The following is a 25572-nucleotide window of genomic DNA, read 5'->3' on the forward strand; positions in this document are numbered from 1 at the left end:
AAACTAAAGATCCTGCATGCTGCAACTAAGACCTGGCGCAGCCAAACAAACAAACAAACAAATAAATAAATAAATATTTTTTTAAAAAAGAAGGAAAGCCACCAAGCATATTGTATGTTATCTATTGCTATATAACAAATAATTTCCAAAATTAGAAGCTTCAGACAACAATAAACATTTATTATTCCATATAGGTTCTACGGGTCAGGAGTTCAGGAATGTCTAAGTGTTGTGGTTCTGAGACTTTCATGAGTTTTGTAGTCAAAGTGTCGGTTGGGACTGCAGTCATCTGAGACTTAACTGAGGCAGAAAGAGCCAATTCCAAGATGGCTTATTCACCTGGCTGTTGGCAGGAGGCCTCAGTTCTTTGCCTCATTGACTACTTTATAGGGTTGCTTGTCTTCAAGGCATAGCCACTAGTTTCCTCTAGAGAGAGTGATCTGAGAGAGTAGCGCAGAAGCCACAAGTCTTTTATGAATTGCCTCAGAAATCGTATACCTGGGACTTCCCTGGTGGTCCAGTGGTTAAGACTCTGCACTCCCAATGCAGGGGGCCAGGGTTTGATACCTGGTTAGGGAACTAGATCCCACATGCTGCAACTAAGAGTTTGCAAGCTGCAACTAAAGATTCCTCATGCGCAACGAAGATCCCACGCGTGGCAACAAAGATCCCCCACGCCACAACTAAGACCCTGTGCAGCCAAATAAGTTAATTAATTAATTAATTAATATTTAAAAAAAAGAAATCGTATATCTTTATTTCCACACTACCCTACTGGTTCCAGAGGTCATCCCTATCAGCATGAGAGGGAGCACGAATACCAGGAGGTAAGGACCATTGAAGGCCATCTTGGAGGCTGACTACCACATGTATGAATCTTCAAATGCAAGCTTGCTGAAATCAGACTTTTCAGAAGACCCCAATGTAGTAAAAAAACCCACCCAAGGATGGAGTTGGCCAGAGAATCAGGGAATGGCATAGCCAACTGGGTAGAAGCAGTTTGGGCAGAAACTCTAATACAGTAGATATAGATATATATTGATAGATAACTAATTATAGCATAAAACTAACCTAAAGGGCCTCCCTGGTGGCGCAGTGGTTGAGAGTCCGCCTGCCGATGCAGGGGATACGGGTTCGTGCCCCGGTCTGGGAGGATCCCATATGCCGCGGAGCGGCTGGGCCCGTGAGCCATGGCCGCTGGGCCTGCGCATCCGGAGCCTGTGCTCCGCAACGGGGGAGGCCACAACAGTGAGAGGCCCGCATACCGCAAAAAAAAAAAAACAAAACAAAAAAAAAACAAAAAAAAACTAACCTAAAGCAGAAACAGAAAATGGAAGAAAGACCATGAATTAATTGAGGCACACTAGAATTGGTGTTTGTCACAATTAAAAGGAAAAAAGGAAGAAAAATTAAAGAATTAAAGACTTTAAAAGTTGCTGTAAATATTAAATAAGAACTCAGAAAAGCACATTTCTCATTGTCATTCATTCATTATGGACTATGCCACTCACTGACTAACAAAGCTTGTAAATGGCTCCTACGATTCAAATCATCTCTTAGTATCATCACAGAAGATCTTGTCCCCTTTAAGCAAGGTCGACCCCTCTACCTATCTTTCAATAACAGTTGTTTTAGGAAATTGCCTAAGATTTCCTCTTATTGAACTACGCTTGTACTTGTTCTCACCAAAGTCTCAACGCTGTACTATATCAGTTCAACATTTGCCTTTGCACTCTGGATGGGGTGTTCATATCCCTAACTGCCTAATATTTGGCCATTTGGTTTTTATCAGGTGGCTTTTAAAAATTTATTTATTTATTTAGGCTGGGGCACCAGGTCATAGTTGCAGCACCAGGGATCTTAGTTGCGGCTCTCCGACTCTTAGTTGCATGGCATGCATGCAGGATCTAGTTCCCCGACTAGGGTTCAAACCCGGCCCCCCTGCATTGGGAGCCCAGAGTCTTACCCAGTGGACCACCAGGGAAGTCCCCCATCAGGTGGCTTTAGATCTGCTCTATGGAACCCAACCCTGGCCTTTAAACAAGTTGGCCTTTGGTCCCAGCTAGGCTAGTCTAAGTCTCCTGACCCCTCCCTCAGAGGGAGATTCTAGCAACTGGGAAGGACCACTTCCACTTTATCTTCTAATGATAACTGAAGATTACAAACACAGCTGGTTGGTTACATTTATTACCAGTAGGTCCACGGTCAAGTTGGCCTCAATTACCCTGCTGAATACATGCTGAATACTCTATTATTACCTCTTAGCAACAGTATAAGGAAGACAACCTGACTTAATAGAAAGGATGCAGAGTCTGAGAGTAGCTTTCTAGGTCTGGGAACCAGAGAGAGGGAGGTGAGTGGAGGTGGAGAGATGGGCACCCCTAGTCTTTAACCCTCCTTATTTACCCAGGAGCACCCAGATTCCCTATCTCTCCTTTCCCTCAATACACAGGACTTGAAGGGTCCCTTACCCACTCCAGTCTGACCTCCGCCATTCCAGAGCAAGCTGGACCAGATGTGCATGTGACTGAGTTTTGACCATGCAGTTGAGGTGAAATCCTAAGAGAGGGCAAAGCAACAATATGAAAGGAACCGAAGTCTCTGATTGACCAGGTGCAGCAGAGCTACCTGCTGCTCAGCATCTTCCAGACTGTTATTTGAGAAATAAACTTCTGTTTTCTCATTTTTAAAAAGAAAAAAAGAGTACAGATTCCTTTTTTTTTTTGAATTTTATTTTATTTTTATACAGGAGGCTCTTATTAGTCAGAATACAGACTCTTGATTAAGGGTTGGATTCGAATATCAGCTCTTAAACTTAACACTCCTGTGACCCAGTTAAGTTCCTTTAATATCTATTAGCTTCAGTTTTCCATAGGTGTAAAGTAAAAGGTTGTTATATATTTCACAGCACTGTTCAAGGTATAGGAAAGAAAATATGTACACCTGGAGTATAGTGGACACTCTATTTTTATTTATTTTTTTTTTTTTTACTTTAAAACTTAATTTTTTAATTTATTTTTGGCTGCATTGGGTCTTTGTTGCTTCACACGGGCTTTCTCTAGTTGCATTGAGCAGGGACTACTCTTCATTGTGGTGCGCGGGCTTCTCATTGCGGTGGCTTCTCATCATGGAGCATGGGCTCTAGGCATGCAGGCTTCAGTAGTTGTGGCTCGCGGCCTCTAAAGCGCAGGCTCAGTAGTTGTGGCACACGGGCTTAGTTGCTCCCCGGCATGTGGGATCTTCCTGGACCAGGGCTCGAACTCATGTCCCCTGCATTGGCAGGCTGATTCTTAACCACTGCTCCACCAGGCAAGTCCCTAGTATATTTTAATATTTCCCAAAATGCATTACTTTGCACTCTATTTCTTTTTTTCTTTTTTTTTTTTTTTTTGCGGTACGCGGGCTTCTCACTGCTATGGCCTCTCCCGTTGCGGAGCACAGGCTCCGGACGCGCAGGTTCAGCGGCCATGGCTCACGGGCCCAGCCGCTCCGCGGCATGTGGGATCTTCCCGGACCGGGGCACGAACCGGTGTCCCCTGCATCGGCAGGCGGACTCTCAACCACTGCGCCACCAGGGAAGCCCGCACTCTATTTCTTAATGCTAACAATGACCAAGAAAATAAGAAGAGCTTAAAGTATATTTGCTATATGTTTCAAGAAGGCAGGGATCAATTTTATTTAAAATAATTTTTTTTGGCGGGGGACCATGCTGCGTGGCACGTGGAATCCTATTTCCCTGACCAGGGATCAAACCCATGTTCCCTGCACTGGAAGCGTGGAGTCTTAACCATCGGACCACTAGGGAAGTCCCTAAAATAATATTTCATTAAAGGCAGATTTTTAAACATCTTATACTTAAGGGGATTAGTTTAAATTAATTAGAAAATTAATTCAGAATTTTTATGTTCTTCAAAGGTGTTAGATAAATGAAGATTTTCTAAATTATAATAGCAAAGTCAGAATAAATACACACCTGTTTATGTTGACAAGTCTTCTCAATGTGTCTTTAGATCTGGTTGGTTGCTTTGACCCCCAAGCAAGAGAGAATAAATAATGCATTCCTCTACAAGCTGACTAACCGTAAAAGTGTAACAAGTTCCCATTGGTATGCCCAGACCTGTGGAAGAGAAAAAGAGTAGAAAATAAGAAAGGTATGTAACACCTTGTTCTGACTTCCCAAGGATTAAAGGATGATCATATGAACAAACCCACAATGTAAATTATTTATACTGTTGAATAATATGAAACTATATAAATTAACAAAGATTATATATAAGAACAATTTCTAAGCAATTCCTAATACATATAAGCTATTGTTTAAGAATTCAGCCCAGAGTTAAACCCACGGACATATGGTCACCTTATCTTTGATAAAGGAGGCAGGAATGTACAGTGGAGAAAGGACAGTCTCTTCAATAAGTGGTGCTGGGAAAACTGGATAGGAACATGTAAAAGTATGAGATTAGATCACTCCCTAACACCATACACAAAAATAAGCTCAAAATGGATTAAAGACCTAAATGTAAGGCCAGACACTATCAAACTCTTAGAGGAAAACATAGGCAGAACACTCTATGACATAAATCACAGCAAGATCCTTTTTGACCCACCTCCTAGAGAAATGGAAATAAAGACAAAAATAAACACATGGGACCTAATGAAACTTAAAAGCTTTTGCACAGCAAAGGAAACCATAAACAAGACCAAAAGACAACCCTCAGAATGGGAGAAAATATTTGCAAATGAAGCAACTGACAAAGGATTAATCTCCAAAATTTATAAGCAGCTCATGCAGCTCAATAACAAAAAAACAAACAACCCAATCCAAAAATGGGCAGAAGACCTAAATAGACATTTCTCCACAGAGGATATACAGACTGCCAACAAACACATGAAAGGATGCTCAACATCTTTACTCATTAGAGAAATGCAAATCAAAACTACAATGAGATATCATCTCACACCAGTCAGAATGGCCATCATCAAAAAATCTAGAAACAATAAATGCTGGAGAGGGTGTGGAAAAAAGGGAACACTCTTGCACTGCTGGTGGGAATGTGAATTGGTACAGCCGCTATGGAGAACGGTATGGAGGTTCCTTAAAAAACTACAAATAGAACTACCATATGACCCAGCAATCCCACTACTGGGCATATACCCTGAGAAAACCATAATTCAAAAAGAGACATGTACCAAAATGTTCATAGCAGCCCTATTTACAATAGCCCGGAGATGGAAACAACCTAAGTGTCCATCATCGGATGAATGGATAAAGAAGATGTGGCACATATATACAATGGAATATTACTCAGCCATAAAAAGAAATGAAATTGAGCTATTTGTAATGAGGTGGATAGACCTAGAGTCTGTCATACAGAGTGAAGTAAGTCAGAAAGAGAAAGACAAATACTGTATGCTAACACATATATATGGAATTTAAGAAAAAAAAATGTCATGAAGAACATAGGGGTAAGACTGGAATAAAGACACAGACCTACTAGAGAATGGACTTGAGGATATGGGGAGGGGGAAGGGTAAGCTGTGACAAAGTGAAAGAGCGGCATGGACATATATACACTACCAAACGTGAGGTAGATAGCTAGTGGGAAGCAGCCGCATAGCACAGGGAGATCAGCTCGGTACTTTGTGACCGCCTGGAGGGGTGGGATAGGGAGGGTGGGAGGGAGACGCAAAAGGGAGGGGATATGGAAACATATGTATATGTATAACTGATTAAATTTGTTATAAAGCAAAAAAATAAAATTAAACTAAAAAAAAAAAAAAAAAAAAAAAAGAATTCAATAATAGGGCTTCCCTGGTGGCGCAGTGGTTGAGAGTCCGCCTGCCAATGCAGGGGACACGGGTTCGTTCCCCGGTCCGGGAAGACCCCACAGGCCGTGGAGCATCTAGGCCCGTGAGCCATGGCCGCTGAGCCTGCGCATCCGGAGTCTGTGCTCCGCAACGGGAGAGGCCACAACAGTGAGAGGCCCACGTACCGCAAAAAAAAAAAAAAAAAAAAAAAAAAAAAAAAAAGAATTAAGCAATATCTTGAAGTCCATTAAAGATAAGTAATATCTTCCAGTAATATCTTGAAGTCCATTAATGCTATTGTTCTCACCTTTTGAGATACCTCTGTGGCTCTTAGGGGGTTATCTGTTATTCAAGGGTCTAAGTAAGTTGAAAGCAGAAGGTTCTGCAGGACTACCAGCCAGGAACACATGAATCTATCTGCTTTTCTTCCTTACTGTCCAAGACAGCAGGGTCTTTCTTGTCTGATTCACTCAGGAAGAGCAGGAGTCTTCAAGACACACTGAGAGAATCAGCCAAGCATGTGACAGGTTGGTTAGGGCTGCAGTCTACCATTATATATCTTCCCTCCCATCCCCTCCAGGGCAAAACCCCATGAGAGCTGAACCTTGTCTGTCTTACGTACAGCGTACAGCACAGGGCTGCCATGTAGTAGTATTCAACCATTTCCTAAATGAACATGATAGAGTGGCAATGAGAACTTGAGGTAACTGGAGCCTGAATTTGGAAAGCATTTCTCAGGCATAAGGGCATGACCTGGGGATATATAAGCTACTCAAGGAGTACAGCGCAGTGTACAGCAATCTGTAATGGAACTATATGCCCCCAAATGAACTCAGACAAGGTCCCAAATCCAGGCACAGGCATCTAGGGAAAATGTTTTTGTTACCATGCTAGTTTTTCTTTGGGACTGATCATTTATGTTTCATAACAGAAATTTGGCTTTGGGCAGCTTCATTTATTAAAGAAGAACATCATGATTTTGGAGAACAGAAAACCGTTTTCCTTGTTTTGCTGTTCAGTAGGGCAGAATGTTTAGACCGACTCTCTTTTTTACAAAAGTAACTTAGCATACCCAAATGTCTAAGTACACAACTGTTATGCTGTTGGAAGTGGCAAGAGAAAACAATCCAGGTAGAAATGAACAGGAAAAGATGTTTAGGTTCCCTGTTCTGTGAAGAGTAACGTAGGGAAATGAAAGTGAACTGAGGAGAGGAAGAGAAATGGGAGCTGAAGAAACAGCCAAGAATCAGGAAGAGAGATTGCAAAACATGCCCCCTTTAGCCCCAAGTGCATTTGCATTTGCCTGTTTCTCTGCCTTTTGGTTGTTTGGAGGTGCCAGGCATGCGTTGCCACATGGCACACCCTCGACCTCTCCTGGTCACACTCTGTCATGAGTCACAACCTTGAGTGCTGTGGGAACAGCGAAGAGCTGGGCTCTCGGGGAGGAAGACAGTGCCTGACCCAGTGTCCACTGCTTCAAGAAATGGGCATAAGGTGGCAGCGCTGGTAGTGCCTGCAGGTGTTGTGGAGAGAGACTTGGCCAAGGGCCAGCTGTACTTGAGCTGCTAAGTCCCAGGGAAAAGATGGAAAAGGGGAACTCTGCTAAAAACTTCCTTATTAGGGTAGTTAGTGATGGAAGGAAAAAGGCTTCTCCTGGGGGCAGTGGCACCAGGTGCTCCACTGGGAGGAATGGGTGATGAGGTCACATTGCCTGGCACCCAATCGTCTGTTAAAAGAATAACTGCCACTTATGAGGAAGGATTAAGATGGACTGATGAACAACATGGATGAATCTTGAAAACATGGTAAGTGAAAGAAGCCAATCACAAAAGATGTGTACTGTACAATTCTGCTTATGTGAAATGTCCAGCACAGGCAAATCTATAGAGACAGAACGTAGGTGAGTGATTGCGTAGGGCCTGAGACTGGGGACAAAGAGGGGGTGACTGCTAAAAGGTATGGGGTTTCTCTTTAGGTTGATGAAATGTTCTAAAATTGATTGTGGTGATGGTTGCACAACTCTGAATAAGCTAAAAACCATTGAATTTTGCACTTTAATGGAGGAATTGTAATGAAACCTCAATAAAGTTGTTACTTAAAAAAAAATGAATATTTAGTTAAAACCAGAGAGGAAAGGTTATAACGTGAGTGCATTCTTAACCCTTCTCTCCCTCCCTGGTCCTTTGAATACCTATGGTTCCAATAGGGATGAGAGGCATGCCTTTTCCTGGAATCACCCATCTCTAAGCCAGTGCCTCTTAAACTTTAATTTGCATGCAGATCACCTGTGGATCTTGTCAAAATGCAGAATCTGTTTCAGAAGGTCTGAAGTGGAGCCTAAGACTGTGCATTTCTAAGAAGCTCCTAGGTGATCTTGAAGCTGCTGGTCCTAGAATTACACTTTGAACAGAGAGATTCTAAGGGACTCATTGAAATTATATTTGTTCTTTGATTGGGATTAGTATTATGTCAGCTCTGTACTGAAGTTAAAATGCCAAGTAAATATTTTTATTTTGACTTGCTAGTGGCATAACATATATATGATGCTTCTAACAACAGTTAATACAGGTATCTTGAAAAAGTACATTACTAACATTATGGGATTTATTATCCATTTTTATTGAAAAGTTCAGGATTTGGAATTGTAAGAGAACTGGGTTTGAATCCTGGCTCTACCATTAACCAGTGTCATGGCCTTGGACTATCTGAGTTTCAGTTTCTTTGTGTATAGAATGGAGATACTAATACCTATCTCAGAGGATTTTTGTGAGTGCTGGAGACCATGGCACACACGTTATACTCACTCTTGAGATAACCGCTATTATTGTCATCATATTTGTGTGAGGTGGGAGAGCTACCACACTTTCCTTCTCGCATCTGCATCACTCCATATTTTCTTTAAAACCTCCTAAATCTTGAAATTTTGGTTGTGTGGGAGATGCTTCTCTAAGATTATTTTTCTTTATCTGCCTAAAGAAGGCGTTGTTTGGAGCTCTAGTAAAATCCATACGGAATATAATTTTTAATACGTAGATGTGTGCTTTCTTTTTGTGGGAGGGTTTGTTCTATTATTAAGAGATTCGAAGAAAAAGTTCAGGATGTTTAATAAGGAATTTTGGTCTCCCTGATTCTCTAGTGTTAAGCTGGAATAATTCAACATCAATGACTTATTTTTGTTTAAAAATATTTTCAAACTGAGTTACTCAATTTCACTTTAGGGCCTCTGCTATTTTCCTTTTCCTTTATGGGTACAGCAGGCAAGTTCTTCTAATGCCTGGCCCTCAGGGAAGCCTACAGAGAGAGGCAATTCGGAAAACCCTGTTTTGGAACAGAGCTGCTCCTCAGTAGCTCCCCATGGAAGAGGGATTCCTGCCACAAATGACAAGACATCAGAGGCACACAGCTTGGACTAGAGTGAGGACTGCTGCTTCTTCCTTCTTGTGGTGCTCTGACCTGGGAGGTCCACGGACTACAGTATTAGGCAAGCACCCAGGTGCTTGTTCCTCCATGTTATACTTGGGCTACAGTCTGAATGTCGTAGACTTGCAAGGGGCTGCCCAACGTATTTGCTTCCTTTTGTTTTTATATTCTTTTGACTTTTAGGCTGACTTTATCTCTTTGATTTTCCTAGTTTCTGGAAGAATATGTAGCAAATACTAATTGTCACTGGCAAGTTCCTGGCATACAGCATTAGTGAAATTCATTTCTTCCTTCTTGTTAAATCATTATTGTGTTTTTAAAATTTTTTTTAAAACACTTTTGTAAATTTAACCCCTTGCCAACACCTTTCTATCACTGTGTACTCAGCATTAGCTATATGAAGGCCTAAGCAGTATGGAGACTTAAGAACTTGTTTTCTTCTCTATTCGTTTTTTTAAATTATAGAAGACTCTAATGCTGTCAGCTGGTAAATGTTTAGAATTTAAGGTAAACATCACTCTAACTTTTGTAAACACTGTAGTAGAAAACTGGTTTTGAAGATGCAAAAACAAATCAAAAATTTTGTTTTATGGAGAATTGTGTTGAAGACATATTTTGAAATTTGAAGAAGGAAACAAGAGGTTCTATGTCTTCAGTGCAGCTTTGAATATTTAGGATTTCTTCTGTTAACTGTTCTGTTTTGTGTCACTACTGCATGAGGGCCTCAGAAAGGCTGGACTGGAAACACCAGCCCCCTGAAAGGGACAGTCACGTGTTCATGGAGTGAGGAAGTGCTAGCTGCTGGCTGGGGACTTCCCAGGTCACTAATTTTGAAAAACCCCCTAAACACTGATCTTAAAGATCAAATTCTTCTCTTCAACAGCAAGGATCAAAATGTTGGAAGGCTGTATCCTGTTTCCTCATCTAGCACCAGGATTCTGGTGAAGAGTTGCAATGAAGTGGACTCTAAGTCGGCTTGTTCTTTCCTTTCTTATCCGACCAATTAAGGACATTATTTCATTTGGTGCATCTTAGCCATTCATTTTGGTGGACAGTTGTTTCTCTTGTTATAAAGACCAAAGACCATTCTAAACCCAGAGTCAGCCAAATAGGTAAAACAAATATCTCATAATTCCACATAGCTGCCTTAGGAGGACTGGGTTCTAGTCTATGCAGGAATCCCTGGCATGAGCACTGTTATATACAGAAGCCTGAGCTTAGAGAGCAGCCAGTGTGGCATAGATTGTGCCCTGTGGACATTTTTGTGCCATTTAGTCCAAGTACAATTACCCATCGTGAGAGCCTATGTGACACAAACAGAAAGAGAGTAGGAGAAGGTGAACAGGAGGAGAGAACTTATCTTAATTCTATTCTCCCCAAGGGGGAAAATGACTAAAATATAACCTGAGTGTAAGAGCATTAGTAATATTAATAATAATATCTTTGATAATTAGGCCAGTGATCTCAAAGTACTTTTTTAAAAAAATTAATTAATTAATTTATTTTTGGCTGCATTGGGTCTTCGTTGCTGCGTGCGGGCTCTCTCTGGTTGCGGCGAGTGGGGGCCACTCTTTGTTGTGGTGCACGGGCTTCTCACTGTGGGCTTCTCACTGCAGTGGCTTCTCTTATTGTGGAGCACAGGCTCCAGGCTTGCGGGCTTCAGTAGCTGCAGCACACAGGCTCAGTGGTTGTGGCTCGTGGGCTCCAGAGCGCAGGCTCAGTAGTTGTGGCGCACGGGCTCAGTTGTTCCGCAGCACGTGGGATCTTCCCGGACCAGGACTTGAACCCGTGTCCCCTGCACTGGCAGGCGGATTCCCAACCATGGCACCAGCACCAGGGAAGCCCTCAAGTATTTTTAACATCATTATTTTCTTTGTACTCACCAAAATCTCTTTAAGGTCCCATAGAATGGGAATTGCCATGTCTTAAGTTTTCCCCTGTTCCTCTTTCCTCTTTATTCATCAACTTTCTTGGAAAATGAGGGATCTTGCCCTGAGAGTTAGGAACTTATCAATTTTGAAGGAAAAAGGCCTATCTTTCCTGTTAGTTAGACATCATCCTACACTGTACTTTATAGGAGGTACAAAAGTAGTGTATATTACAATGTTGTACATCACAGCAGGGTAATTGTCAGAGAACCTTCCATTTACAGTAAACTGAATGAGAGGATTGACATCCAAAATCAAAAAGTGGAAACTTCTAGACTGGTTTCAAAGCATCACAGTGAAAGGACAGTCATTTGACTCATGGAGAACCTCTGCTCTGATGCTTCAGAGCATACATAGTCCATATGATTAGATTTTGTAGGTCTGAAATCTTGATCATTACAGTCTATAAATGGATATAGCCTTTTGGAAGTCTGACTTAGAATGAAAGCCTGGACCTTTGTCTCAGATGTTGAGATACTATCCAATTGTAGGCTCTTTGCCTTGAATATTAGGTAGGTTATCCTCCTTTAACTCTTGTCTTCCGTTTCTTCGTCCTCCACCCCCAATCACTCCCAAGAAGAACATCTCTAACAGAGTTTTCAGTGTCTTTGTAGTACTTCATTCCTGTAAATTCCTTCTTCTCCATGTTTTTGTTGTTTCATGTAGTTTGGAAAATGACAGTGTAGAATATGTTTGGTATAACCCTAGTCCTGGCCAGCATTTTTCATCCCTTAAAAATATATATATATATATATATATATATATATATATATATATATATATATATATATACACGAGTGTGTGTGTTCTGTGGTTGAAAGTATAGAACTACAAACTTTATTTATTTATTTATTTAGGCCACACCGTGCAGCATGAAGGATCTTAGCTCCCCGACCAGGGACCAAACCTTTGCCCCCTGCAGTGGAAGCACAGAGTCCTAACCACTGGACCACCAGGGAATTCCCTAGAAGTAAAAACTTTAAATAAAATAGAGGGCTTCCCTCGTGGTGCAGTGGTTAAGAATGGCCTGACAATTCAGGGGACATGGGTTCGATCCCTGGTCCGGGAAGATCCCACATGCTGTGGAGCAACTAAGCCCATGCACCACAACTACTGAGTCTGCATTCTAGAGCCCGTGAGCCATAACTACTGAAGCCCACACACCTAGAGCCCGTGCTCCACAACAAGAGAAGCCACTGCAATGTGAAGCCCGCACACTGCAACGAAGAGTAGTCCCCACTCGCAGCAACCAGAGAAAGCCCGCGCACGGCAACGAAGACCCAATGCAGCCAAAAATAGATAAATAAATTAAAAATACAAAAAAGAAAATGTTTCTTGTATTGTTCCTGTTAAGCATTTCTCATATTTTGGCATCACACACCAAAACATGATGTCAGAGGTGTGTGTGTGTGGGGGGACCAGATAGAGGTGAGGGAAAGACAGTTAGATAGTACAATGTGTGCAGTGGTGAAGAATTTACTAAATTTAATTAATCTTCAATTAGCAGAACACTGAGGATATGAATCACTCACTGGCAGTCAAGAGGTGATGTCAGTGAATGGTTATGGCTCAGCATGACTGCTTCTGTTTGCTCCTGTATTTACCCCTAGCACTATTCTACTGCAGGGCTCTCCTATGAATTTTATTGTGGGGCTTTAGAAATGTCTACTGCCAAGGATAGCATTAATAAGTATTCCAGTTGACAGTTAGAGCAAGGAACAAGTTTCTTAATGAAGTTTATAAATATGGCTTTGGATTGATCTTATTGGCAATAGTCATACTATTAATTTCTAATTGAAAGAATAACATGCTCACAGGAGTACTGAGCCTAAGTAGAAGACTCATTTTGGTGGAATTTGGGTTAGAACAGCACATGCAGCTCAAGGATTGCTGAAGAAGGGCAGGTGCATAAAGTTGCTTCATCATGAAAGGTGAATATTCAACGTGGAGACTGTGCACCCTTGGTTAAGTTTATAAAACAGTTTCTGCCTAAACTCTCTGTAATAGTTATCAATTGTGCTAATAATGGATTACTAAAAATCCTCAGTAGCCAATCAGGTTGCGACCTCCTTACCTCTAAGCATCTTCCTAGAGAATATCTTATGAAGGCTATGTAGTATCTCAATTCTCCTATGATTGCATCTTGGAAACACTGGCTGCTAGTTCATAAAAAAACAGAGAGTACGTGCGGAGTCAACTAGAATCCTTCTTTTCTAGATACTTTGGACTTCCAACTTTAGCTGGGCTAAAGTGGAACAACATCAGCCATGAACTCCAGGTTTTTCTGGACAGAGTGCCATATTTTTAAGTAAACGTGACTGACTATGGGAAAAAAAATACTTAAATGGGCTCTTGGACTTTGTTCTGAGGTCAAAAGGGACCGCATTAAAAAATGTGTATTCTATATCCTGATCTTGGTGTTTGGGGCAAAAATAGTACCTGATGTTGTGTGATATTGTGTATTCTTTTGTTTGAACATAGTTCGTAGATGGACTCTATTAATGAAAACACACTGTGGTGGAGAGGAATGTGTGTGTGTGTGTGTGTGTGTTTCAGTGCTGTTTGTAAATGGCCTGTTGGGTAGGCTTGATGAAATGTGTTAGGTTCTTTCGCCTTTGTCTCCTGTTCTCTCCCTCCGCAGTAAGACTGGAAGAACAACACACTTATACCCAGGCCTCCAGTAGTCTCTTTGGAAGGGTAGGCCAATTAGAACCAACCTGCTGGTCCCCACCCCCAGCCACTCTGGTAGCTTCTGAATCCAGTTTCAGTGTTGTTAAATTTCAGGGCAGAAAGTGATAATTTGGAGAAGTGCCAAAACCCACTGTAATTTTTCCTGGCAGCTTTCCCTTGGTGTCATTGGTAAGTTCTGCATTTCACTGGAGTATTGCACCACTACTACTACAGCACCCCGCAGCAGACTCTTTCATTGGGTCCACTTTCATCTTTGGAAGGAGCCGTTGTTCAGTAGGGGTAGACGGATTTACACTCTACTAAAGCTAGTCAGAATGCTTTCCCTTAAGGGTCATTCACTTCCTGCCTTATGCTTAATAAGTTCCTTTGGATTTTCCTTGATGCTTACATAAAAAGCCTGGGATGATCATGCTGGAGTATTCTCTTGAGGTGGCTGTGTCGCACACTTGCTGTTTTAGGCTCCTATCCTGTTTCACAGGACTGCATGCCTACCTCCCTCCATTTTGTCAGTGCTCACTGGGTTTTTCCTTCTCTTTCCACCTCTCTTCTACAGACTTGTGTTGGAGCAAAAGACTCCATTCCAGATCCATTCCAGAGTTACTATGAGAAACTTCCCCACTCTCTGACTTTTTTTCCTATCTTAGTAAAATGGCAGTGTAAGAAAGCTCTATGCAATCAGGGCTGAAAGAAATACCCACCTAGAATATTTGATTTTCCTTCTGATTTTCTTCTCTACTCTCAACTTTCAAAAATTTCCCCTACAATCATTTTACATGTGTGAAATTTTCTAGATTGGTTTTAAAGAATAAAGCAGAACAAAAGCAGCCTATATTGGTTTAATATGGGAAGTCAAAGAAAACAGACTCTTACTGTTCCTGTGAGCAATACCTTCAGTATTAAGATTGCTGACCTTATCTTTCCTTGGTAGTGTTGTTAGTGTTTAGCTCTCCAAATCTAAAAACAGCTTTGTGTAATAAGTACCAAACACAAAATTGTCGTGTCTCTTCTGATGGACTGTAAAGTGGCTTTCAAGCTTCTTTGTAAGTAGGTTTTTCATATCTGCACTATCTTTGTGTCAGTTGGTGAACACAAACCTTCAGTGAGGCTCAGCAGAAATGCCCAAATTCCTGATCTGCCCAGTGGTTTTATAAAACTCCAGTCTGGGTTGGTTTGTTTGTCTTTAAAATATTATTAATAGTTTTACTCTATCTTTTACAAAAGAATCATCAACAAGCTCACCAATGAGATAAGTGGTTAAGGAAAATGTATATATTAGAGTGTGAGAGAGTTTGTGCCTTTTCCCTCATGTTAGATTGACTCTGGGTGCTTGCTTTGTTTGAAAGCCACCACAAACCAAACTAGCCTGGACCTTTATTTATTTATTTTTATTTTAGATTTCTGTTTTGGGGTAGGTGATGGTGAGGGTAATTCTTATATTGGTACAAAAAAAGCAAGTTGACTTATACCTAAGGGTTTTTTTGCAGAGCTACTCTTCTGGTGAAGAAAAAAAAAGAAAAAGCCTCATTCAGAAATTAACATTTCTCAAAATGTGTTCCTTATTATTCTGAAATGTAAATTCCTTCAAATTGTTTATTTTAAAACTCTGAGATGAATGGAAGAAGGATCTAGACAAGGAGTTGTTGAGCGCCCACCATGCTTGATACCTCTGGGGCTGCTCCTTTGGAATTCTAGGTGCTGGGCAAGCGCAATTTTACCAGGGCTGTTGAGCGCCATTCGGACTCCATTCCATTTTTCTCCGTGGCGATCCAGTTCGTATCTTACAGCTCCCGCCTGGAAGCCGGTAATGTAATGAATTGCCTTGACTCTTGCTTCAATCCACTTTCCTCGCTTAATATGCAGTCCAAAGTTTTGCAGCTCGCTGTCAGATGGTACTGCTAGACTTTCACACTGCTCCCAAAGCCTCCGCTGGGGCTGTTTCAGAACACGGAGTTACAAACTTTAAGAAACAGACAGCTCCAGACGGAAATCCACGCCAGGCTTTGAGCTCTGCTTCTGGCTTCCGTCAACTGACATAGTTGCCCTTTTGCTCAAACTCGCAGCTCCAGTTCGCACTCGGGAGAGCTCCGATGGGTATCTGCTTGCTTCGGCGCGGCGGGGACGCGTGTGAGGCTACAAGCCGGCGCTCCACCTATCTCGCCGCGCCTTAGTTCAGAACCGAGGCAAACCTTCACTTGGGTCCCTGGGCTTAAACGTCTTCCTTCAAAAAGAGTGGGGAAAGGAAGGAGCCGGGCCCGATCTTTTGTTTGTTTGTTGAATTTTGTATTTCGGACACTTGGGAAGCAAATTGCCGGAGAGGAAGGGCTGTCCTCCCTGCAAACGTTTCCCTCTCTTAGCAAACCCTCCAGGCCTCGGTTCCACATTTTGCAGTTGACTGCGTGGATTTTAATAGGCTGTTCCCTTACTCTCGGGCCCAATCCATGCACACTGTGTAGCCAGATAAAATGAGAGCCCATTTTCTGCCATTTTCAGTCGGTTTGTCCTGGCAGCCCTGCCCCCTTCCTTGGCTGCGGCAGCTGCGGGAGTTAATGCTGCGCGCAGAAAACTCGGCCTGATCCTCCGGGCTGGAGATCCAGTCCACGTTTGCCAAGTGCCGTGCGGTCGGGGACGGAGATAAGAACTCTCTTGTGACGGAGCGAGCGAGACTTTAGTCCGGTTTCCATGTCAACGATTCAGTCCATATTTGCCATCAGGCTGTTGGTGGCAAAGGAGCTTTTCGTGCGGGTAGCGCTGTCCTAGTCCTAGTTCTCCAATCGGCGCCGGGATTCCTGAGCTGCCTAGGTGTGGGGTTAAAAGGCAGGGGCCGTGGGGGAGAAAACTCCAACGGGAGGACCCACAGCCCCAAACCCGGGTCTCGGAGCTCGGGCCAGCCACGTGCCCAGTTCCTCCCCTCCCCCCTTTCCCGCAGCCATTACCCCTAGGGAAAGCTGATGGGCCAGTTTCTAAGAAAGTTCCCGTCAACTCGGGATAGTGATGTGGGGCTCTAAGGGTAGGGGTGGAAGAGGACCCTAAAGGATTTGAGATTAAAAAAAAAAAAAAAGTGGGAAAGGAGAAATCCGACATTACTACCTCCTCCAATCCAGGTGGAGAGATTTTTTTGCGCACTTTATTGCTAGACAAAAATGGTGGCTGTTTTCAAAACAGCCTGCCCACGTGTCGGACAGGGATTTTGGCACTTTCCAAATTTCACAGCCATTGAAGAAAGGGGATGAGGGCTTCCTCTGGAGACAAATTCATTCTGGCTTTCAGATTTTCACTGGGCTCCAGGTTTCTCATTATACTCCACCTCTGAGGGAAATGGCAGGGTAATTGCATGTAAAAAATTCCTCATTTGTGTGCAGGACTCAGGACTGTTTGCCAGCTCAGAGGCAGTTGATTAAATAGCCAAGCTCCATTTAAGAGGCAGCCTATAATCTGGTTTCTAGGACCTAATGCACCAGGCGAGTTGTTGCCCCTGAGGACTGTGAGTGAAAGGAGGGCACTGGTCCATTCCAGTCAGTCAGATCCTGGTAGGCCGGTTTGGTTCTTGGCTTGGGGGGAAAGAAAACACCAGTAGGAAGTTTTTGCTTTTTTAGTGTAAGATGCTCTTAGGTTTCCTTGGGGGTAAGAATGAGTTCAGGTTTTTGGAATTATTCACAGTGACCAGTGGCATGGCCAAAACTCCAGGGGCCTGCAGATTCTGCAAGTTCTAAGGTAATGGCTCTGTGGCCATGAAGTCTCCATTTACAGAATCTAAGTGGGAAAAAGGCCCTGGTGTCTAGTGACTAGCTGGCTTGGCCTCTCCCAAGGCAGCCTTGGGCTTGGTGAGGAGCTGGAATCCCCTCTGGCTTTTGTAGCCTGTCATGTCAGAGCATTCCAAGTCAGCCAGAGGAGGAAAAGGCTGCTTCTGGGATTTGGTGGGGCCTGTGGATCTAGAATTTTCTATGTATGCCTCCAGCTCAATCAGCATCTCTTAGAATGTAATGGTAAACTTTGATGATTCTTTACAGTGTAGGACAGAAAACAAATTTGGGTTGTATCTGTTTTCTAAGTGACCTGTTAGACTGCACCTTTTCTCTCTTTAAGGAGAAAATAGTTTCCTCCATTTGGTCATCCCTCTTCTGCAGTGGTTTCTTTGAACACTTAGGTTCCTCCAGTCCCTGAAGCCTCTTCTGTGATCTGTTTACAGTCTTACAGGTACTGTCTTTGGAGACGGGGGCTCTTGGTCATCGTGGGCAAAGGTGGGGCTTGTGTTCTCCTGCTAGAAGGCTGTCATATGCCCTCAAAGTAGCTTCAGTGGTGACTATTTTAAGTCAGTGTTGAGATGACCAGCTTTGATCTCAAACCCATTCTGATGTTCTGATCACATTGTTGAATATGGCACAACTTGACGACTGTTTTTTTTTAAAAATTAATTAATTAATTAAAATTTTTTTGTCTGCATTGGGTCTTCGTTGCTGTGCGCGGGCTTTCTCTAGTTGCCGTGAGTGGGGGCTACTCTTTGTTGCGGTGCGCGGGCTTCTCATTGCTGTGGCTTCTCCTGTTGTGGAGCACGGGTTCTAGGCACGCCGGCTTCAGTAGTTGTGGCTCACGGGCGTAGTTGCTCCGCGGCATGTAGGATCTTCCCGGGCCAGGGCTCAAACCTGTGTTCCCTGCATTGGCAGGCCGATTCTTAACCACTGTGCCACCAGGGAAGCCCTTGACCACTGTTTTTTGTTTGTTTTTAATGCTAAGTAGTTAGGGGCAGCTGTGGGGACTTTGCTGCTTTTTAAAGCCACCCTCCTCTGCTCTGACTTTAAGTGACAGGGCAGTCCCCTACACTCTGTCTTGATTCTGTAAAATGGAGATAATAGACCTCATGCCCCCAGGGTCTTGTGAGGACTGGCTAATGAGTGGGAAAACGGAAAGTCTAAAACAATGATCTGTCATTCCATGCAGCTTGCAAAGGGGATAAACTGTAAGGCTCAGCTGGTTCTTTGGAGCGGGTTTGTAAAAGGTTTTGAAGAAGAAAAGTGCTGTAGAGGTGCTAAGTAGCAGCCAAGAGACCAGGCCCGCTGCCAGGGGGTCAGGCCTGGGCCGAGGCGGCCGCGGTCTCGGGCTCAGGCCAATTTTGCAGCCCCGAGTAAACTTCACGGTTGCCCGCTCCCCTACGCGCGGCCTGGAGGGGACCGACCTGGATAGGAACGCCAGGAGGGAGGCGGCGCAGGCTCCGGAGAGGCGCGAGCTCCGGGCCGGGTTTTCCCCGAAGCCTTCGGCGGCGGCGCTGCCGAGCGAAAGCGGCAGAGGGCCTGCCGCCGCCGCGGCTGGTTCTCTCCCCTCCTCCTTTGTGAAGGGACGGGAGCGAGTCCGTTCCACGGCCTGCGCCCGCTCCGCGTTCCGCTCCGGGTTTGCCAGGCGGCCGCGACGGCGCTGGGTAAAATGGCAGTGCTGAGCCTCGTGTCGGAGTGAGGGGGACTCGGAGGAGAGTGGGGCGCTCTAGCCGCTCAGTCCGGCCGCCCGCCCGCTCGCCCGCCCGCTGCCGCGCAGCAACCTCAGCCCGCGCCGCGGCCGGGGAGGGGAGGCAGGGCGCCCGGCCCGGCCTACGCTCCGACTCTACCTCCCGGCGCCTGGGCTGCTGCCGCGCGCCCTCCAGCCCGCCCGTCCCGGGTCCCCCTCCCCCCGCTCCCTCCCTCCCTCCCTCCCTCCCCGCCCCCTCCCCCTCGCCTGCCTCCCTCCCTCCCTCCCTCCTCCTTTCTCCGGCAGCAGAAAGCGGAGAGTCACAGCGGGGCCAGGCCCTGGGGAGCGGAGCCTCCACCGCCCCCCTCATTCCCAGGCAAGGGCTTGGGGGGAATGAGCCGGGAGAGCCGGGTCCCGAGCCTACAGAGCCGGGAGCAGCTGAGCCGCCGGCGCCTCGGCCGCCGCCGCCTCCTCCTCCTCCGCCGCCGCCAGCCCGGAGCCTGAGCCGGCGGGGCGGGGGGGAGAGGAGCGAGCGAGCGCAGCGCAGCAGCGGAGCCCCGCGAGGCCCGCCCGGGCGAGTGGGGAGGGCAGCCCGGGGGATTCGGCCCCGGGGCGGGGTGGGAGGGGGAAAGAAGACGAAGACAGGGCCGGGTCTCTCCGCGGACGAGACAGCGGGGATCATGGCCGCGCAGGTCGCCCCCGCCGCCGCCAGCAGCCTGGGCAACCCGCCGCCGCCGCCCTCGGAGCTGAAGAAAGCGGAGCAGCAGCAGCGGGAGGAGGCGGGGGGCGAGGCGGCGGCGGTAGCGGCCGAGCGCGGGGAAATGAAGGCAGCCGCCGGGCAGGAAAGCGAGGGCCCCGCCGTGGGGCCGCCGCAGCCACTGGGAAAGGAGCTGCAGGACGGGGCTGAGAGCAATGGGGGTGGCGGCGGCGGCGGAGCCGGCGGCGGTGGCGGGCCCGGCGCGGAGCCGGACCTGAAGAACTCGAACGGGAACGCGGGCCCTAGGCCCGCCCTGAACAATAACCTCACGGAGCCGCCCGGCGGCGGTGGTGGCGGCAGCAGCGACGGGGTGGGGGCGCCTCCTCACTCAGCCGCGGCCGCCTTGCCGCCCCCAGCCTACGGCTTCGGGCAACCCTACGGCCGGAGCCCGTCTGCCGTCGCCGCCGCGGCGGCCGCCGTCTTCCACCAACAACATGGCGGACAACAAAGCCCTGGCCTGGCAGCGCTGCAGAGCGGCGGCGGCGGCGGGGGCCTGGAGCCCTACGCGGGGCCCCAGCAGAACTCGCACGACCACGGCTTCCCCAACCACCAGTACAACTCCTACTACCCCAACCGCAGCGCCTACCCCCCGCCCCCCCAGGCCTACGCGCTGAGCTCCCCGAGAGGTGGCACTCCGGGGTCCGGCGCGGCGGCGGCCGCCGGCTCCAAGCCGCCTCCCTCCTCCAGCGCCTCCGCCTCCTCGTCGTCTTCGTCCTTCGCTCAGCAGCGCTTCGGGGCCATGGGGGGAGGCGGCCCCACAGCGGCCGGAGGGGGAACCCCCCAGCCCACCGCCACCCCTACCCTCAACCAACTGCTCACGTCGCCCAGCTCGGCCCGGGGCTACCAGGGCTACCCCGGGGGCGACTACGGCGGCGGGCCCCAGGACGGGGGCGCCAGCAAGGGCCCGGCGGACATGGCCTCGCAGTGCTGGGGGGCTGCTGCTGCTGCTGCTGCGGCGGCGGCGGCCGCCTCGGGAGGAGCCCAACAAAGGAGCCACCACGCGCCCATGAGCCCCGGGAGCAGCGGCGGCGGGGGTCAGCCGCTCGCCCGGACCCCGCAGGTACACGGCTGAGTGGGGAGGGGGCTGGGGCGAGCGGGGTCCTGGGAGTGGGGGGCGGCGGCGGGGAGCAGGCCACAGCCGTGGGCTACCCCCAGTCCGGGGCCCCCACTGCTGGGGAGCTGCCATTGTCTCGCTCTTCCCTCTTAAAATGGCTGCCTGTCTGCCTTCCTCTCTTTCCCTCCTTCAGCCTTTGTGTGGGGCTTTCCCTGAGGTGTCTGCTCCCCTTCTCCCTCTACCCTGGTCCCTTCCAGCTCTGGGAGTCTTCCAGGGGGTGCGGAGCAGAGTGTGCGGGAAAGGGCCCGGCCCGGGGTGACGGGGTGCTGGGGGGTCAGGTTAGGGGTATAGGCAGTGCTAGGAGGTCTGGAGTTGAGTGAACAGTTCTTTGCTCACCTGCAGCTCCTCTCTGCTCCACCCCCCACCGCCCACCTTCTTCTAGGCCGGTCCCCATCTGTGTTTTCAAGGAGGGGCCCCTCGGGCTCGGGGGGACCTCGAGGGAGGGCAGGGGCCTGCTTGGGAACAGCTAGAGGCCGGCTGCGGTCCACCCAGGGCAGCCCGGGCCGTCTCCTGTCTTAGTCTCCGTCGGCCCAGTGGCCTGGGCTTCTCCCTGGAAGTGCTGGTAAACAGCTGAGTGATTGGAGTAGTAAGTGCAGATTGCTTTGGTTTGGGATTTGAATTATGGAGGTAAAATCCTTCTGTCAAAGCCAGGAGACAGTTGGTCTTAGGTTGACATCCTATCTGTGATCTGATTGGCTCCCCATCTCCTGCTCTTGGCCATTTATAATTGCCTCTGATGTAATGGTACAACAATCCTGATGAGCTCATAAACTTTTACACTCTGCTTTTCTGCCAGTGATAACCCAAACCATCGCTGCCACTATCTGCCTTTTATTCCAGAGCTGAAATTGGCTGTGACCTTGAGGAGGGAGGTTTAAGCAGCAATACTGTATCAGCAGGAGCAGAGTCCCAGACAGGCTGCCCTTGTTACATTGTGCCCGAAACAAAAGAGGAGGCAGTGGCATTTTGCTTGTACCTTGGATTTATTTTGCTTGTTATGTTTTATGCAGACTGAAATAGATTCTGTGTTGTCAGAACAGTAGCTGAGTTTTTCTCTACAATGGGTTTGCTGTTTGTTTTGGTTTTGTGACTTTCCTGATGGTATAAATGACTTCTTTGATGGCTCTGAAGATGCGTTTGTCTTGAGTAATTTTGACCCTGTTCGCTTTGCAGAATTGAAATTATTTTACTGACCATTCTATTGAGTGGCAAATGTGGGATCTTTATCAGAGGGGGTAGGAAAAAACTTTCTGAGAACTGGAAGCTTTCTGAAAGAGAATTTCATATTTAGGTGTTCTGTTTTAAGGAAGGCTGGCTTCATTCTTTGTTTACATGTTAACACTTTCTTTTGTTAATTGAACTTCGGGAGAGCAGCTCAATTTAAAGGGAAGGACATGTTTTTTGATCTTGAGAGGGGCTGTTTCTTAAAGGCTTGGCTTGGTGAAATTTATCATTTGTTCCTGGAAATATCAAAAAGCCTAGTTTTCTATTTTGTCATCATTCATTTTACAGCTTTGAAATAGAGGTCAACCAGTTTTTTTCTTTGCATTTTAAGTTCCATTTATTTCTATCTTCCAAGATAACAAAGATATGACCTACAATGATACTTAAGACTTGCTTAGAAATTACAACTTTTAGGTGTGTTTTTATGCATTCTGTTTTATTTTGCTCTTCCTCTTCATCATGTTCTGTCGTCAGTGCTTTGGTCAAGAATATTGGGTATTCTTTGGAGTAATCTGTCTTTTCAAAGCAGGAAAAAGTCTTCCTTCATGTCTGCCCCTCTCCCAGCAGTACCCAGTTGTACCTTTGTCCTATGAGATTTTGTTCACATTTTGTTCACTTCGGCGGCCTAATTAGATGTATTCCCTCCCCATCTTAGAACTGCTTTTCTACTCTTACGTTGAGCTGGGAATTTTGAAAATATTTATGTCAGGTAGCAGGTTTAGAGGTCTGTGCCTTGACTCCATGTCTTCCATGATGTTCTACATCTGGGCAAGAAATAGGGGAATTTTAAATTAGATTCCTAGTGTCTGGAGGACAAATTTTGTCTTAGAACATCTTCTTCTCTCTGGGTCATTCTATAGTTTACCTCTTTCCCCTCATTTTTTCCCTTTTGGGGGTGAGGGGGAAAGGAGGCTAAGAAATTTACTTTTCTTAAACCATTAGATGAAATAATTTGGGGTAAGTCAAGGCTCATTTAAAAACAAAAATTAATTTGAATTCTTTCAGCTTGGGGATATTCAAGCAAATTTTTTTTTTGGTAAAACCAATTTTTGCTGTATAGTAATTTCTGTTTTTCAGTCATTAAACAAATATTTGAGCACTTTCTATGTACTAGGCACTATGTTCTGTGCTGGATAAATGGTAGGAAAGTAGATACAGTCCCTGTTTGGAAGCTTGTCTGTGCTACCTTTGTGCGAATTTTCTTATTCCCTTTTAACATTAACAGGCCTAGCACTTCACACAACATAGATTCCTGTCGGATTTCAGTTCAGTTGCCTGTTCTCCTGAGACCCAGAGCATGGGCTGGTGAGCATTCACTTGTAGAAGAGACAGTGCAACTTCCAGTTTTGTGGGTTGCTTCAGGCGTGTCATCTAGATGAAGGTTGTAGGTGGGTGGATTTCGTTCTGAATTCCTTTTTGCTACTTAAGGATAAACTACTTGTCAGACCATGATGCCCTATTCTTAAGCATTCTTAAATAATAAGATCTTGGTTTGTTCTCTTCTTTCCCTAACCCAGTCTTGAATTAAGAGTTTTTTGCAAGTGATTCACTTTGTTACAAAGCAGAAACTAACACAACATTGTAAAGCAATTATACTCTAATAAAGATGTTAAAAAAAAAGTTTTTTGCAGGGACTTGATTAACACAGCTAAGGTGGTAATGTTCATTTGACTCTGAATCTTTATGGAATAAAGATTAGGTATGTGTGTGTATTGTGGCTCTGTCTTTTTCACAGGAGCTGGTTGGATCCCATCAAACAAACTTTTCCTTTATGCCTTTCCATAAGTAGTATTGTATCTCAAGGTGTTGAATCCTGCTACTGATGAAATACTTTTCAGTCACCTATGTTCTTGAACCTCGTGTAAAGCATTTTTTTTTAGCTGTAGTACCTTGAGCTGGTAGACTACGCTCATCAAAGTAAAAAATCCGATAGAATATGTAGTCCAGGATCAAGGTGGATTTGATTGTAGAAGCTTGGCTGTTAGTTCCTGCTATGGAAATATCAAATGATATTTCCGACTCCTGGGAAACAAATACAGGAATCCTGGGCTTATGGGAATGCCTACTGGCAGAAATTCTGGGCTGGCTGAAACACAGGACTCTTGGAGCTCTCTCAAGTAGGAGGGATCAGGAAAACCACACTGAGACGGCACTAGTTGTGAGGGCTTCATGTTTCTCTGCTTTCCATGAGAGAACTGGGCTGATGAAGGTTGGGATGATGGTGAGAGAAGAGAGAAAGCAGTCAGGACCAAGGCTGGCTTCTTTGTATTGGGCCCTGTGGGGACGTTTTAAGGTTCCTTCCCTTGTGTGTGAGAGTAACCATGACAAGTGGCACCTGCTGTAACGATGATTTGGATTGCATTAAATATTCATATGTTAGATTGACTCCTGTAGGGTGTGAAGTCTACAGTCACCCTTTTGCAAAGTTAGCGAACCTTATTGTATGTATGTACGTATGTATTTATGGCTGCGTTGATCTGCGTGCGGGCTTTCTCTAGTTGCGGCGAGCAGGGACTACACTTCCTTGCGGTGCGTGGGCTTCTCATTTCGGTGGCTTCTCTTGCTGTGGAGCACACGCTCTAGGTGCTCGGGCTTCAGTAGTTGCATCACGCGGGCTCTAGAGCGCAGGCTCAGTAGTTCTGGCTCACAGGCATAGTTGCCCCATGGCATGTGGGATCTTCCTGGACCAGGGATTGAAGCCATGTCTCCTGCATCGGCAGGCGGATTCTTAACCACTGCGCCCCAGGGAAGTCCCAGTGAACCTTTTTTAAGATGCGGAAATAAGCTAACAAAGTAATGGTCAGGGTCTTTTCCCATTCCCATCCCCCAAAAGTTTGTATTGATTGGCTTCAAATCCCAAAATTCTAGAAGCAACTGAAGCATGCAAATATGGCTAAAATATGGTATTCAAAATAAATTGGCACTGAATAGTTCTTTCCTGCCAGTGAGATGGGATGATAACCTTGGTCTCTGAAATGGAGTCCTGATTCCCTTGGCTTTCATTTCTGGGTTTTTCCCTGTTTAGATTGGTCATTGTCATTACTGATGTGCACCGAGTTGTGTGTGAGCAGTAAAGAGCACAGGACTCAGAAGGAAGAGGAGCTTTGGTTCCACGTGCAGCTCTGGATTAAGCTGTGTGACTTTGGGCAGGGCATTTGCCTTCTCTGTTTCATTTTCTCTTCTCTGGTAAAGTG

The 25572-nt window shown here is 46.0% G+C and overlaps 1 protein-coding gene across 2 annotated transcripts in view; it reads left to right on the forward strand.

Annotated features, from left to right (window-relative positions):
- Nucleotides 1-19229: 19229 nt before the first annotated feature.
- Nucleotides 19230-25572, forward strand: part of ARID1A (AT-rich interaction domain 1A) — a 71829-nt gene continuing 65486 nt past the window's right edge. Inside the window, exon 1 of one of the 2 annotated variants that reach the window (XM_082613304.1) lies at nucleotides 19230-21100. In XM_082613304.1, the coding sequence (XP_082469430.1) occupies nucleotides 19964-21100 (1137 nt within the window). In that variant the 5' untranslated portion in view covers nucleotides 19230-19963. The remainder of the gene's footprint in view (nucleotides 21101-25572) is intronic. The other variant, XM_082613303.1, reaches the window with a different exon arrangement.

Source organism: Mesoplodon mirus (genome assembly GCF_964341445.2).
Source record: "Mesoplodon mirus genome assembly, chromosome: 3".
Classification (NCBI taxonomy): Eukaryota; Metazoa; Chordata; class Mammalia; order Artiodactyla; family Ziphiidae; genus Mesoplodon; species Mesoplodon mirus.